Below are 15,573 nucleotides of genomic sequence, written 5' to 3' on the forward strand. Positions count from 1 at the left end.
TTTTTTTATCCCCGCCTCTGGGCCTGAGAAATGAAAATGCAATGATGGTCATAAAGTTATTGTTTATAGTCTTTCTTCTGTGTCTAGGCTACAACCAGCGCTCTTGTTTTCTTTGTCAAGTGAGGTCACAAAGGTTTTGCGCTGGCGGTGTTGTGTTCGAAGTCCATTTTCTATTTCCAGAGTTTGAGCAGAAAAAACGGAAAGAACCGACGGGGTTTCAAAAACTGCAACTCCCATAATCAACTGCGCAGGAAGGAGAAGCGCTCATCGGCTGTGCGGTGGCTTCATTGTCACATATGTCGCATGACAAAGAAGTACCACGCAGTCCTGTTTTTAGCTTTAAAGCACAGATAGCACTACAACCCCCGACTGGCCGTGCGAAATGCGTAAACGTCATTTCCTGGCGGGCGGCGGTTTGGCATCGCGCCTGCGCTTCTAGTTCTATGTGGGGCGGGATCTTCCGGTGGGACGAACCGGGGCGGAGCAGAGGGGACTACAGGTCCCAGGGGGCTGTGCGGCGGGAGGGGGAGCGCAAGCCAGGCGGAGGGAGTGAGGAGGAGAGAGTCGGGGGAGCGGAGCATGGAGGAGCCCGATGAGGCGTTGGAGGGTAAGAGCCCTGGAGAGAAATCGAAGGTGGGGTGAAGAGACGCAGGAGGCTGCGACCCTGACGCGGGGGACCCGGTGGCGAGTGATTACCCACGGAGAGGGGAGTTTGAGGGGGCTCAACTGACACCAGGGGGCGAGAAGCTGGGGAAGAGGGGCTGGGACGGTGGTGCACTCGAGGAGCCCTCCTGTGGGGAGCAGAGCAGGTGAGGGGGTGCGAAGCCCTCGGACCCCGGGAGAGCCTGAGGGACGGGAGAGGGGCAGAGAAACATTGAGGTCGGTTGAGAAGCCGGAGTGGGAGACCCTTACACCCTGTGGGGAGGGAGCGAACCCTGGGGGGCTCAGTCCCCGGGATCTCTGAGCGGCGGAGGGGGCTTAATCCCCGGCATCTGAGGAGGGGGCCCTCAGTCCCCGGGATCGGGATCTCTGAATGGGGGGGCCTTCAGTCCTCGGGAGAGGGGGGTCCTCAGTCCCCGAGATCGGGATCTCTGAAGGGAGAGGAGGGGTTCCTCAGTCCCCGGGATCGGGATCTCTGAAGGGAGAGGGGGGGAACCTTCAGTCCCCGGGATCGGGATCTCTGAAGGGAGAGGGGGGTCCTCAGTCCCTGGGATCTCTGAAGGGAGAAAGGGGACCTCAGTCCCCGGGATTACGGAGAGGGGAGCAGTCCCCGGGACCTCGGGAGGGGGGGGGGGGGGGGGGTAGAGCAGTCCCCGGGATCTCTGAGAGGGAGGGGGGGGGGGTCAGTCCCCGGGATCTCTGATCGGCGGAGGGGGCGCTCAGCCTCCGGGATCTGAGCGGCGACGGCTTCAGTCCCTGGCTTCTGAGCGACGAGGGCTCTCCTCAGGGTCTCTGGGCGGCAGGAGGCTTAGTCCCTGGGATTTCGGGGGTGCTCAGCCTCCGGGTTGTTTGAGTTGGAGGGGGCAGGCAGCCCGATTCTCCCCCCCCCCCCCCCCCCCCCGATCACTGCGTTGGGGAGGACTCTGTCTCGGTTTGGGGGGGGCTCAATCCCCACGATCCCAAGCCTAGGGGAACTCAGTCCCCAGGATCTTTGGGCTGGAGGGGAGGGCTACCTCTGAAAGGCGAGAGACTTACACCGGCCCTGAGGGCCGATGGGCATAAACTGTCACCATGAGGTGGGGAAAAAGAGGTGCTGAGGGTGGAGAGAGACATGGGGTGCTGAATGTGGGTGGGTGGGGTGGAGAGACGGGTCCTCTTGGGGAGCAGGGGCCGAAACCCTGAGAGGAGACATAGATGGGGTGACCAGCATCAGATAGAGAAAGAGGTGCTGAGGTCGAGGGTGGGGAGAAGAGGGGCAGGGAGCGGGCTGGTGTAGGCGAGGGGGTGAGAAGGTTGACAAGAAAAGCCGGGCGAGAGGGGAGCTGAGGGGCAGAGCTGGGAGGGAACGAGGGAGCGAAGACCCAGGGTGAGGGGAGCTGAGGGAGCAGCAGAACCGGGGAGAGCGGAGACCGAGGAGTGCATGTGTCGAGGGGCAGAACTGAGAGCGGGGAGCTTGAGGGGCAAGGAGCAGACCGGGGGTGGGTCGGTGGGCGGTTAGAGAGGGCCGGAGGTACAGCACTACCGGGGGTGGCCAGGGCGGAGCGCGGCATGGCCGGGGATGTCGGTGCTGAGGGCAGCCGCGACCGCAGCTTTGGCTGGGAGACGGCACGACCGGAGAGAGGGGCTCGGGGAGAGGAGCGTGCGAGGCAGAAGAAAGGAGAGAGCAACCGGGGTAGCGCGGTGACTCCCCCGGGCGGGCCGGCGCCTCCGGCAGCCTGTCAGGGCCGCGGCTCGCCGGCGAGGGTTACAGAGGCCGAGCGGAGGGAAGGCTGGGAGTGCGGGGCGGAGTGCGGCCCCGAGCACGTGACGTTGTGGACGAGCGGGGGGGGGGGGGGAGGGAGGCCGGGGTGGAGGACCTGCCACCGGGCGGCACCGAGAGAACGTGTGCCCCGGGCTCCTGTCTACCGGCAGGAGGACCCCGGTGTCCAGCCGACGGGTGCGGTGGAAGTGAGTGTGCAGCCTGGGAGGAGGCAGTGCCCCCCGGGGTGGGAGCGCTTCACGCCCGAGGTGAAACGACTACAAACCAGGCGGTGGGTGCCAGGCCTGCGGCTTATGTGAAGCTGTGACACGGTCCCTATGACCGAGATGAGTGAATGACCATTACTTGACAGGGGGGTGCACTGAGGGGCATGAGGGGAGCGGGGGTGAGACCTACATGTTACTCTGGAGGGGTGTGCACTGTTGGGCATGAGGTGGGTGACCTACGATATGTTAACGTGGAGGGTTGTGCACTGTGGGGCACGAGGGGAGCGGGGGTGAGAACTACGATATATTACTATGGAGGAGTGTACGCTGTGGGGCATGAGGGGAGCGGGGGTGAGACCTATGACATGTTACTGTGGAGGGGTGTGCACTGGTGGGCTTGAGGGGAGCGGAGGTGAGACATACGGCATGTTACTGTGGAGGAGTGTACGCTGTGGGGCATGAGGGGAGCGGGGGTGAGACCTACATGTTACTGTGGAGGGGTTTGCACTGTGTGGGCATGAGGTGGGTGAGTGACAAATTAGTACTGTGAATGGTCATGCACTGTGGTACACGAGAAGGGGCTGGCTTAGGATATGTTACTGAGGAGGGGTGTGCGCTGTGGTATGAGAAGGGGGCTGGCTTAGGATATGTTACTGTGGAGGGGTGCGCGCTGTGGTACAGAGAGGTCTGGCTTAGGATATGTTACTGTGGAGGGGTGCGTGCAGTGGTACACAACATGTTACTGTGGAGGGGTGGACGCTGTGGTACATGAGAAGGGGGCCTCCTTAGGATCTGTTACTGTGGAGGGGTGCGCGCAATTGTACACAAGAAGGGTCTGGCTTAGGATATGTTACTGTGGAGGGGTGCGTGCAGTGGTACACGACATGTTACTGTGGAGGGGTGCGTGCAGTAGTACACAACATGTTACTGTGGAGGGGTGGACGCTGTGGTACATGAGAAGGGGGCATCCTTAGGATATGTTACTGTGGAGGGCTGTACGCAGTGGTACACCAGAAATGGGCTGGCTTAGGATATGTTACTGTGGAGGGGTGCGCGCAGTGGTACACAAGAAGGGACTGGCTTAGGATATGTTACTGTGAAGGGGTGCTCGCTGTGGTACACAAGAAGGGGTATCTTGGAAGTATGTTATTATTGTAATCTCCGAGCCTAGCGGAGAAATTTAGTGATTGAAGTTTGTACATCTAAGAAAGCTAGTGTTCTTGGAAGTGCCTTTTGTACGGCACTAATATTCACTCCTTGGTAACATAGCACATTCTCAGGAGGCGGGAACGTCATTTGTATGGGTAAGGGCTGTTGGGGTTGTGCGGTTTGTGACCACGGGTTGTGTGCTCCCGGGGCTTGCTTCCGAGTGTGGTGTTCAGGACATTCTTGGAAGTGTGAGTCACTGCCTGCCGCAGTGCCAGAGAGTGACTATAAGGAGTCACGCCTAGGATAGCTGGAGCTAGTTGGGCACAGGGACTTGCGAAGCCTTATACATGTTTTTTCTGCCTTGTAGACCCTCCACCGAGCCTGAAGACGGAGCCACAGGTAGGTGAATACTGCTTTATCTCAGTCTACAGTGTACTATTCGCATAATATTTGCATGAACCCAGCGGCCAGCTAGCTACCAGTTTTTAGGTTTCGCCTAGAGTTGCTGCGCACATGCGCAGCTCGCTCGGCGAGATTTATTGTCAAGGAGGACTTTGAGAGAAGGGCTTGAAGCCCCGCCCCTTATTTCCATTGGCTTGTGTCACCGTTTATGGTAAACAGTGGCCTGCCATTGGAAATAAGCTCTCTGGGGTGCCTCCTTTTCGCTTATTTGTCTGGCCCATCTGGACTGGATCGCCTGCTTCACGGCTGGCGTGAAGCAGTTTCTTATCGTAAGAGGCGTGTTATGTAAACAAGCCCTGCGATCCAGTCCGGATGGGCCGTCTCAAAAGGAGACAGGGCGCCGCTTGTTTATTTTTGCATCGCGCTTTCACTTTAAAGTGTAAGCCTGGTGCAAAAATAAACAGCGACTAACTGGCGAACGCTTGTTTTGCACAGCTTCCGGTCAGTCGGTCCCGGAACTTTGCACTACCTAGCCAACACATAAAGCTGCAAATATCTTGTGCTGTCTTCAGATCAGCACTTTTGAGAGAAGTACGTCATGTTGCAGGCTAAAGTTAGTTTCCCACCGCTTTGGTGTATTTAGCTTTCAGTTGCAGGAAACGGGAAAATGTTACTTCATGAACCCACACACCGGGACGGGGGCACCGCAGCCGCAAAAAGTGGGCGGAGTTAAGAACGGCAGAATCTCGAAGAAGCATGAAGTCATTGAGTCAGACCATGCTCTCCCAGCAAACACTCATTTTATGCTTTACAAACTCTGCTCTAGGAAGAAATGCGGTAGGAAACCTGCTCTAGTTGACTTCCTGGTTGCAAACACCTCGCATTTTTTATCCCAGCTTCAAGGCGTCAGACTTTTTCTGCAGAGATCCATTGCACCAAGCAAGCCTCAGGATAAAATGCAGATGAGAGGAGAGCTCAGGTTGTCAAATCACATGCCAGACAGACCCATGTGCAACCAGTTAGTCACAGCTGTGAACCGTCATAAAATAGCATAGTTGTTAAATGAGCCTGTCGCAGAGCACCGTGGGTGACCCACAAGTCCGATTAATTCGCCAATGATATAGCTCAGTGGGGGAATGCTCCTGTGGCAGAGATTCTTGTGCAGCCCGCAGACAGTCACACATTGGTCAAATATCGTGCTGGTTCCTGCTGCCTGCAAGTTTTTACTCAATCTTTGTCCTACTAAGATTAATTTAATTGATAACATGAATTGTGTATTAAAGAACACCAGTTGTTAAGTTTAAAACATGATTCGATTTGAATTGAGTGCTACATAAATGGTCGTGATTAGTCTAATAACAGCCTCAAAGATGTATACCATGCATAGCTTGAGCGAGTAAGACGCTTTCATGTCTCTTGACTGACTACCCACATATTTATTTCTTTTTTGCAATATGCTTTATGCCAAAGTAGTGAATTCGAAGTGCTAACACAAACAAGCATTTGCAATGCAACAGGTGTCGCATGTCCGCGAGTTTGAGCTATTGGCATTGTAAATGACAATGCCTTTTATTTATGTTTTGGTTTTTGAAACATAAAAAAACGCATTATCACTTACATTGCCACTAGCTTGAACTTGCGTAAATGCGAGACCTATTGCGTTGCAAATGCTTGTTTTAATTCCATCCACTTCATCTTTTTTAAATTCTCACCCAGTGGGCCGAAAAGCAATCGTGTCCAGTTTGGTAGCATGGAAATATGTAATTAATTAATTTTTCATGCTGTATAAACATGCTTTCTATTGGGCAAGGAGCGTGTTAAACTCTGGTGTCGCTGGGATCTTGTGAACGTTTCCTTGAGATTTCAGTGTGACTCCTGGATAGACAACGTCTGGGTGCTGGCTGGCCGTTCCGTCATGGGTCTCTGGTGGAAGATGGCGCCCGCTGAAGTTAGAGGTGGTGTGCACCACGGAGAATTCTTCTCACTGACTGTCTCTTTCTTGCAGCCTCCAGAGAAGCGACGGAGGACCATTGAAGACTTCAACAAGTTCTGCAGCTTTGTGCTGGCCTATGCAGGCTATATGCCTTCTTCTACAAAGGAGGTAATGTCGCCTCTACTCCCCTGGTGGTTTTGCCCTATCCCCAGAGCACACTGTAAAGACTAGTCTGGGGAGTATGGCGGGGTGAATGGAGACACGTCCGTCATCACCTTTTTGTCAGCGGCTTATATTGCATTGTCATTTTGCCCCTTTGAGACTCCTGGGTGCCATGATTAAACATCTTTCTTTTTAGAGCTGGCCCAGAGGTAGTTTTAGCTGTTTTGCCAGTCTTGTGTTTCCTCCAAAAACCATAAATCTAAATACACATATGCATACATAGAGGACTTTTGATCAGCCCCCTTCATATATTGGTCTGTTCGTGTCTCACGTTTTATTCCATCATTGGCTCTTGTCTGTGAATAAGTATATGTGCTTGTGTGCATCCTACCTTTTATGTAGTCGACTTTGGTGTACAAGCCTCACATTCCAATCTGATTCTATGTAAAAAAAAAAAAATGCCACGGGTTATCTTTTATTTTTGTAAACGTGCACTACCTTTTAGAATGTTTAGAATTTTTATTGACTTTTTTATTCATTTGCCATAATAACAAATATCAAGTGCACAGTTATGTTCAGATGTTAACCTGTATGTGCCCTGGTGTTTAAGTGGCATCATTACCTACCGATTAGAGGCGGTTGTCTGTGTGCAAGTGGTGTTATGAATTTGATCATCGTTTTCCTCCCAGGCACACCCGAGTAGTCTTTTCTTTCCATTTTCCATTTGATTTATTTGTATTATGGCAGTGTACAGTGAATAAGCTGGTCATTGTTTTTTATCGCTGGAAAAAGAGGGTGGTCCATCCTTCTTGCCAGGGGAAGTCATTCTCCCTTCCTTTAGGGGGTGTGTGTCTGGTTGCTCTGATGTTGCTGCTCCTGAAGGGGTCCATAGAAGTGACGTTACGTTTAGTCTTTTATTCTGTTGCCCAGCCAGCACCTGTCTAATTGTCTGCTTTGACTGTTTCCACCTCATTGGTGTCACTGATGCTTTCTTTATGTGGAAAGAGCTGACTTGTAGAGAGGCTCACTGGTTAGAGGCGGCAGAGCCGTAAGAGAATCGGCCAGGGTTCAATTCCCGACGCGGCAGGGTCGTGGACCAGGGTCAAAACGGACTCGATAATTCTCGCCTCGGTACCTACTCTAACCAGGAACACACTCGGCAACTCTGGGCATTAAGCTTACCTCATCTCTACAAAGGCCCCCCACAGACGCCGGGGATGCCTGGTTTCACCTTGGAGATACCCAGAAAGGGACCATCTCACAGGGAAAACCAAGACGGGTTCCCCAGCGGTCTTCAGCGCCAGGATACTCCATGGAGTCACAGTGCGCTTTACAAGTACACCCACATTTACATTTTACTTGAGGTGGGGTTCCTCTCTGGTCTTTGTCACTGACCTCGGCTCTCTCCCTCTTCATGTGCATTGGTGAGAAGAATTGGTTGGTAGATTACTACCCCAAAAGAACAAGACTAGCCAGCTTCTCCCGACATGGATGTCCCACTCATTATTTTAGCCTTCTACATCTTGTGTGAGTATCCGTTTGTCCTCCTGAAACTTCCTCCCAGACATTTTCAAATTGATGGGGAATGCCAGTAGAAGCGGTTAAGGGCACAAATGTTTGGGCAAAGCAGATCTGCCCATTGATCATCCGTGGAATCAGGAGCTTAGCATGGCAAATATTTGGTAGCGTGCACTGTTTCCTCCTGCCTAGCTAGCAGGGTTTCCAATGCACACCTTTTGCAATGTTTGTACCTTTCATACGGGTTCTTTCCCCTATGTTTGTATTTCGTGCAAGGCACATTCGAGAGCAGGAAACCATGTTAGCTGGGATTTTGTTCATATTGTGTGCCCTAAATAGCTTACTGTCTTGTCTACTTTCCACACCCACTGAAATACTTGAAAGGCATAAAACTAAAGTTGATTAGTGGTTGGTAAGCTTGATATGTATTGTGTGGGGTGTCTCAAATCTGTCAGGCCCATGCTTACATTTCCAGTGCCCCCTGTTATTTCCTGCATGTATTGTGACGTCTCTGAATCCCACAAGGCAGCTCTCAGGGATCAGATGAGCACTCTTAGTGTGTTTTAGAGCATGAGATCCTCGAAGCAAACGTGTGACATGCAGCTTGTACCTTCAACCTGTCCTTATTTCTAATTTTTATTTCGTCCTTAGGAAAATGATTGGACGCCATCAGGCTCAAACTCTCCTATACAAACGGAAAGCGCAGCAGACAGCGATTGCTGGGAGTCAAACCAGTCTGATCTCCACACGATAGAAACATTTGTGAAGAAAGCCAAGTCGTCTAAGAAGAAGGCCTTCCGACGCTTAAAATCAGATAGTTCACTGCTGGAAAAGATGACACTCAAGGACTCCCTCTATGACCTTTCAGAGAAGTCGCAGATGGACCGTAAAAAGGACAGGAAAAACCGTAAGATGGGTCCAGAGGCTACGAAAAAATGTCGCGACGCCCTTGCTGAGAAACGCTCCCGCATTAAGAAGAGTAAGAAAAGGAAGTTAAAAAAGGTTGATCGCAGTGAAAAGAAACTCAAAGGGTCTCTTAGTGAGACGGACTCTGAGGAAGAGGATGAAGAGGACGATGAAGGTGTCCAGGGACTAAGGCTACTCTCTGGGGTTCACAGTGGGGTTTTGGAGTTGAATGGCAGCCTGACGCAGAAGCTCTCTGCTGGTGAGAGCAAGGACTGTGTAAGCACAGAGACTAGTCAGGACGGAGATGCCAGCTCCAGCGAGGGTGAGATGCGGGTCATGGACGAGGATATCATGGTGGAGTCTGGTATGTTGATTCCTAAAATGCTTTTTGGCTCAGTTTTTGTGGTTGGCTGTCTTAACACCTGTGGATGTTCATGCATGAGTGCTGGAGTAAAAGGATCCGAATGAGAATGATTAGCGTGATCCTATCTGTAGTCTCTACAAGGACCAGAATGTAGTGTAGGTTTCAATTCTGTTGCAGTTTAAGGGCTTGCGGGGTGATGTCGCACTTTCCCTTTGCCCCATTCTTCTGCCTATTTTTTTAAGCATGGGCTGGTGGTCTTCCTCTGAATGGTGGATTTTTTTTTTTTTTTTTTTTTACTGTGCCCACTCATGGCCTGACTGTTCCTCTCGCTTGAGTCTAATAAAAATTAATCAATCAGGATTTATAAAGTGCGGCAAGTCAACCGTGAAGGTATCCAGACACTGATAACCCTGCTGCCAGGGAAGGTTCAGTTGAAAATCCAGGTCTTGTGCCCTTTCCTGACTTTCAGCAGAGGGTGAGTTCCGGAGGTGATCGGGGAGGTCTTTTCAGGACTTTGCAGCGAGGTTGGGAAAGGAGCGTCCTCCACTGTCACAATGACTGATGCGGGGGTTGTAAGAGAGGGAAGAAGAGCGCAGGAATCTGGAGGGTTGGTGGAAGTTAAGGCAGTGGTTGATGTATGCTGTAGGGTTTTGTAGACGTGGGTCAGAATTTTGAATTGACATCTCTTATGAATGTGGAGCTTCTTGAGGTGGGCAGTGATGAAGGGGTCCGCTTTGGAAGGTAGAGGGTGAGTCTGGTTGCTGAATTCTGTGTGGTCTGCATTCTCTTCAGAAGATGTGAGGGGATTCCTATGTAGCATGCGTTGCCATAATCCAGCTGGATGGGTTCAGCCGGGTGGTGACTAGGGCCTGAGGGATGGTTCATATGGTGTTTATAGGGTGCTATTTGAAGATCTTGCGTAGCATGTGAAGAGTAAGGTCGCATGCGGAGAGACTGCATTGGTCTGGCTTTTCATGGTGAGCTTGCTGTAAGGGTGATGCCAAGGTTGCGGGAATGTTCTGTCGGTGTGGGTTCAGGTCCTAGTTCAGAAGGCCACCAGTAGTCGTTCAATGGGGATGGGGTACTTTTTGAAGGTCAGTACTTCAGTTTTGTCTGTGTTGAGCTTTACGAAGTATTCTTTCATCTAGTCGGCAGTGCTTGTCGTGCCCCTGCAGAAGTTGTCCATCATGGCGGAGGGGTCTTCTAATACCGAGAGGATGAGCTTGGTGTCAGCGTAGGATACGATATTTAGTTCATGGGTTTCTGACGATGTTGGCCAAGGGAGTCGTATAGGCAGGGCCACTGGAATTATGCGATTGTGTGGCGGTTGTTGAATAATTATAGATGTACCACATAAACCATCTGCCAGATAATCTATAGAGTAAAAAAATGTCTCTAGCTCACACGGTTCAAAAGTTACAAAATGCAATGGCCCATGTTGCAGCTCAGTGGAAGGCCCTTTGCAAATCTGGACTGCACACCTTTCTGTTGCTTATTGCTATATTTGGATGTTAACTGGTACGAATGAGGTGCAACCAATGCCCAGAGAGTATTACCAAGTTTACAAATGATGAAATACAGAAGTAATACTATTTTAAAAATGGGCCGCATTATGCCGCATAATTTGCCTAGCCGCATAATTTACTCAACCCTGCGGCACAATTTCGCCCTCAACTTCCACAAAACTCCAGTGGCCCTGCATATAGGTGATGAACAGTGTAGGGCTGATGGACGAGCCTTGCAGGACGCTGCAGATGATGTTCTGAGGTGAGAGGTAGTAGGCAGCTTCTCTGGGTTTGTCCAGCGAGGAAGGAGGTGATCCATTTGAGGGCGTATCATTGGATTCCAATGCGATGAAGCCTTTTGATACCATCTTCAGTGAAACTCTTGTTTTGCTTGTTTCTTGGCAAACTAGCTGTATGTGCTCTTTCAGGGCTGTTAATGCCTGGAAAGGTACTACTGGAATTAATGTTCTTGGGACAGTCTTTTTCAGGTTAAAAACAAGCTTCTTCACATAGTGGTCTCTTGCCCATCTTTGTGGTGCGTTTTTAGATGAGGGTTGGCCTCTTGGTATGCACTGGTTCTGTTGCTCAGGGTGTTCCTGAGCACTGCTCTTGCTCCTTTTTCAAGGGGTGTACATCCTCGAACATGGTCCTCCTTCTTTTGTCATTAGTTTAGTGTTCGGGTTATGAATATTGGTGGTTCCTTCCATAGTATTTGTGGAATCATCTTATCTGTAGAAGTCGGGCAGTTATCGAGAGTATAGGAATAGGAAGGCTTTTTTTATTTATTTTATTTTTGCAACCTTGTTGCTGCTGTTCTTGGTGTGGCACTTGACACATCCTGTCCCAAACTCCTCAAAGTAGATTTCTGTCCTCTGTTAATTCAGATAATCCCGTTTTTTGCTGGTACCATACATTACAATACAGTATTTTTAGGCTGAAACTTTGTCATTGTAGTTTAACTTTGCTTGGTCAACCATGGCCATACACTGCTGTGCTACATAATAACATTCTGGGTAGCCACAAATTTGCTCTTGCTCTCGGGTAGGGTTGTACCCACACTGGTCCTGGATTCTGTGTTTTGGACAAGTCTGATGCATGCTTTCAGAGGAATGGTGTCCCAGGCTAGCGCAGAGGCGCTCCCCTTATTTGCATTTTTAGCACATTGTTGTCAGCCTCATTTTTTGAGTCTGAAGCACCTAGATGCAAATGGCTCTTGATGGCGTTCAATCACATCTTAGAAAGCACTTTCCTTATGTGTTGGTTTCTTCATTTATGAGGCTAGTTTTCTAGCTCGGTTGTGCAGGAGAGTTAATTTAGTAGCAACTGCCGATAGGAGCTACAAGAGACCGGAGAGCCACCATTTGGTAACCTATTTTACCAGAGAAGGCACCAAGGTGCATTCAATATTGCAATCAAGAAGTCAACCTTATGACAGGGGATGTGTTGACTGAAAACAGTGGAGCTGGGGGTGTGTTGTGACACTGTAGTTGTTGCAAACACTAGGAAATTGGGCAGTGGGGTTGCTTAGTCACTGGCGACTTGTAGAATAAGTGGTTGAGTTATGTGGTATGAATGAGAAGGGAGGAGGCATCTTTGCTAATATTTTTTTCTGATCTTCCCAAAAAATAGGTGATGACTCGTGGGACCTGATAACGTGCTATTGTCAGAAGCCTTTTGCAGGACGGCCCATGATTGAGTGTAACCAGTGTGGCACATGGATCCACCTCTCCTGTGCCAAGATAAAGAAAACAAATGTCCCGGACATCTTCTTCTGCCAGAAGTGTAAGGATGGGCGGCCAGGAGAGGCTCGGAAGTCTGGGACCAAAGGAGAACTGTAGCAGTTGGAGATTATCTTAAAAGCTGCCCCAGGTCTCCTCCTAGCGCACACAAGGAATCTGTGTTTGTCCTACGGAAGGATAGCCAACTCTGGCTATGACATCTGGAACCCTTCTAATAGGTCTATGACAATATGGGGTTCAAAATGGCCCCTCTTTTCTCTGTCCAGAGAAGGATCTGACTTGTGAGGGGCAATGGCACCACTTGAAGCTTGGTTCTATAAGCTTCTGGTGCAGTGTGGCCCTGCCATAGACCAGTCGGGAGGTTACTGGCCGTGGCACAGGCGCAAAGGGGGCCTGCAATTTGTTACCGTTGATGTACAGAGACTGAATCGGACAAAAACAAATGTTCCTTCCTGCAGTGTCAGGAAAATTTGCACTCAAAACGGTCGTGGCTATGATTAGTTTGTAATTTCACTGCAGTTGAAACGTTGGTCACTAAGTGGTACCTCTGGTTGGCTCGGAAGTCGGGACATGTAGGGCACCTGGGGGTGGTTATTTGGGTATAAGAATATGGTCTGTGGTCCGTACTTCTCAATCTGTAATGCTACTGTACGGAGCCAATTTATCTCTTCAGCGGTTGATCACTCATTCAAGTAGGTCACTGTTTAGAGGTTCGAAGATGGTAAACAAGGATACTTGGGCTGCTATGAGACTCGATCCCAGCCCAAGGCACTCTGCTGCTCCTCTCAGCTGGGGTTCTGCTGCAGAGTCCAGCCAGGTATGTGTGTGCAAGTTTGGCGGCATATCTTGGTTAGGTTATTCGAGTAACTTTTCCTAGATGTGCTACTTGGCTATGTGATTCCATTCGTATATCTGGGGGAGTATCTAGGTGTGTATGACTTGGGCAGCTGGTCCTGGTTCCATCATTGTGTGGGACTCCGCAAAAGCTGGTCGGGGCTAGGCAGGCATATATATTCTGGTGTGGTTAAATCTTTGCATGGGCAGGTTTTCATTGTTTGTGTTACAGTGAGGAACATGCTACATGAATTGAGTGGCCATTGAATTTGTCTGACCAGCTGTTAACGTCTGCAATGTAAGATGGATGCTGCTACGACCGCTTTAGAACAAGAACCATCTCCTTCAGGCAAGAATGGTGTGTGATCGCCTGTATGTGGAATATCTGATCAAACCGAATTGTCTCTGGACAGTGGTAGTAACAGTTGATACTCTCCTGGTGCCCATCTGTAGAAAGTGAGTCATCCCTTTTATGTTCATGGAGAAAGCAGATTATCCCTGACTGCGTACAAGTGGATGGTTTTGGCTGTTTGAATGTGGTTACCAAAATGGTGACTTTAGGTTGACCAGCTCTAAGTAGAATGAGAAAAGTTTGTATCTGTTTTTCTGATCCTTGTTTTCCACAATGGGAATAATAGTGGTATCAGAGGGTCACATGATCTGTGTATGGATCATGGCAATGGTAATTGAAGGGAAGAAAGGGATTACCTAGCTGGGAAATCAGTCTCCTGGTTGGTTGAGTGTAGCAGAATCGGATGGGTAGTTTGGCTAAAATGCTTTGGAGGCATTTTTTTTGTCCAGTAATAGGTTGATGGAAACTCTCGGGGGGCCAAAAGGGGGAGCGGGCGAAGCACTATTGTCCATCTTAGAATTGGTAATATTTACAAGTGCGCCTGGAGCTTGCAACCGACCCTTTTGTTTGTTTGTATGCACTTGAAGTTCCCACTCCATCCTGTCCATGTTGGGTGAGATGAGGGCAGGACCTGCAAGATGCCCACCCCTGGAGCTTGGGTAGGGTGTCGCACCACTTCCTGGTTTCCATCCTGCCAGTGAGAGTGGAGGGCGTTGAATCGTCACTAAATACCGCGTGGTTATGCACTTGAGTGCCCAATCTTGGGTTTCCAACCTCTCTCTCAGAGTTGAGGGGCTGTCATCTGACATGGCTCTGATTTACCCTCACTCTTTTTGGGGGGAGGGTTGCAGTTTGTTTTGTCTTCGTTTTTCCTTTCTTCCTTCTGCTGTTTTTTTTCCTTTTTAATTCTACAACTGTGCGACCGCTGTACATTTGAAGTTTTGATTGTAAATAATAAACCGGGGCCTGACCCTCGAGTTTGTACACAAATTAAAGACTCTTGTGGTTCCTACGTTGTGTGCATGGGGCTTGTGCCAATTCTTTGTGGGAGAAACCTGGTTTTTCACTTCAGTGTTGCATTCCCTACTCCTGGTGCTCAGATACGGACCCCGTTTGCTGCCCTGTCTCGTTTTGCTCCCTGATTTCAAAAATGTTCCATCAGGATATGTCCACCTTACACTTTCCTGACCTGTGCCTCCATTTGGTGTTTTTCCCCTTGGAAATCTTTTCCACACACAACCCACGGCTAAAGGTTTAGGTGTGCACTGCAGTACCCGAAGGTTGGTTCTAGGGTGACATATGGGACGCCGGAACAATATTACACTTATTTCAATAAAAAATCATTGGGTCATTTCTTACTACAGTCTACATTGGTTGCTGGCAGTCCATCAGAATAGCATTGGGTACAGGGAGGCAAAAGCAGTAGAAAAAAATCGAAACGTACTTTTTGCAGAATCTGTTCTTCGACCGAGTTCATCCGTGCTGACTCTTTTTTTTTTTTTTTTTTTTTTTTTGCGGTTTTTGAAATCCCACTTGGCGTCCCAGGCAGACCTCATCATTGTGATATTTCAGTGGACCACTTCGCCCGCCCCCTCATTAAAGGAGATGCAAGTTTGTCCTGTAACTCGTCTGTTAGATTCAACTTGCACTGCTGCGGCCCATGCTGTAACTGCACTGTATGTTAGTAAAGCAACACTGGTTACTCTAAAGAGCCAAAACAATTGATTGTCCTAGCTACCGTAGGCGATCACTGGTTGCAAGATAGCCTTCCACAACCCAGGCGGGAATTGTGCAAACATCCCTCTCACCCAGGTAGCAGCAATGCAGCTTCCTGTCACACAGCAAAGGTGCAGCAGAACCCAAAAAACTTTTGGCTGCTGTCACCTGGGCTGACTGCGAGACACAGCATCTGTCTAGCACCATCCTGAGGACCAGTGAGCGTGGCCAGGCCATGGTGGGATGCGAGCTGCTGTAACCTGGGCTGACCTCGAGGCACAGCATCTGTCTGTGGCCATCCTGAGGACCGGTGAGTGTGGCCAGGCTACGGTGAGATGCGAGCCGCTGTAACCTTGGCTGTCCTCAAG

At 50.0% G+C, this 15,573-nt stretch overlaps 1 protein-coding gene across 2 annotated transcripts; it reads left to right on the forward strand.

Moving 5' to 3' along the window:
- The first annotated feature begins 472 nt into the window (after positions 1–472).
- On the forward strand, positions 473–14,479 carry PHF23 (PHD finger protein 23). Of its 2 annotated transcripts, none has more exons than XM_085636823.1 (5): positions 473–607; positions 4,142–4,173; positions 6,182–6,277; positions 8,441–9,059; positions 12,194–14,479. In XM_085636823.1, the coding sequence occupies exons 1-5, from the start codon at positions 580–582 to the stop codon at positions 12,400–12,402; spliced, it is 984 nt and encodes a 327-aa protein (XP_085492949.1). In that variant the 5' UTR covers positions 473–579; the 3' UTR covers positions 12,403–14,479. The 2 variants fall into 2 exon arrangements, with proteins under 2 accessions (XP_085492949.1, XP_085492948.1); XM_085636822.1 differs by lacking the exon at positions 473–607 and adding an exon at positions 2,478–2,690.
- Positions 14,480–15,573: the final 1,094 nt, after the last annotated feature.

Source organism: Triturus cristatus, chromosome 12 (genome assembly GCF_964204655.1).
Source record: "Triturus cristatus chromosome 12, aTriCri1.1, whole genome shotgun sequence".
In the NCBI taxonomy this organism is placed as follows: domain Eukaryota; kingdom Metazoa; phylum Chordata; class Amphibia; order Caudata; family Salamandridae; genus Triturus; species Triturus cristatus.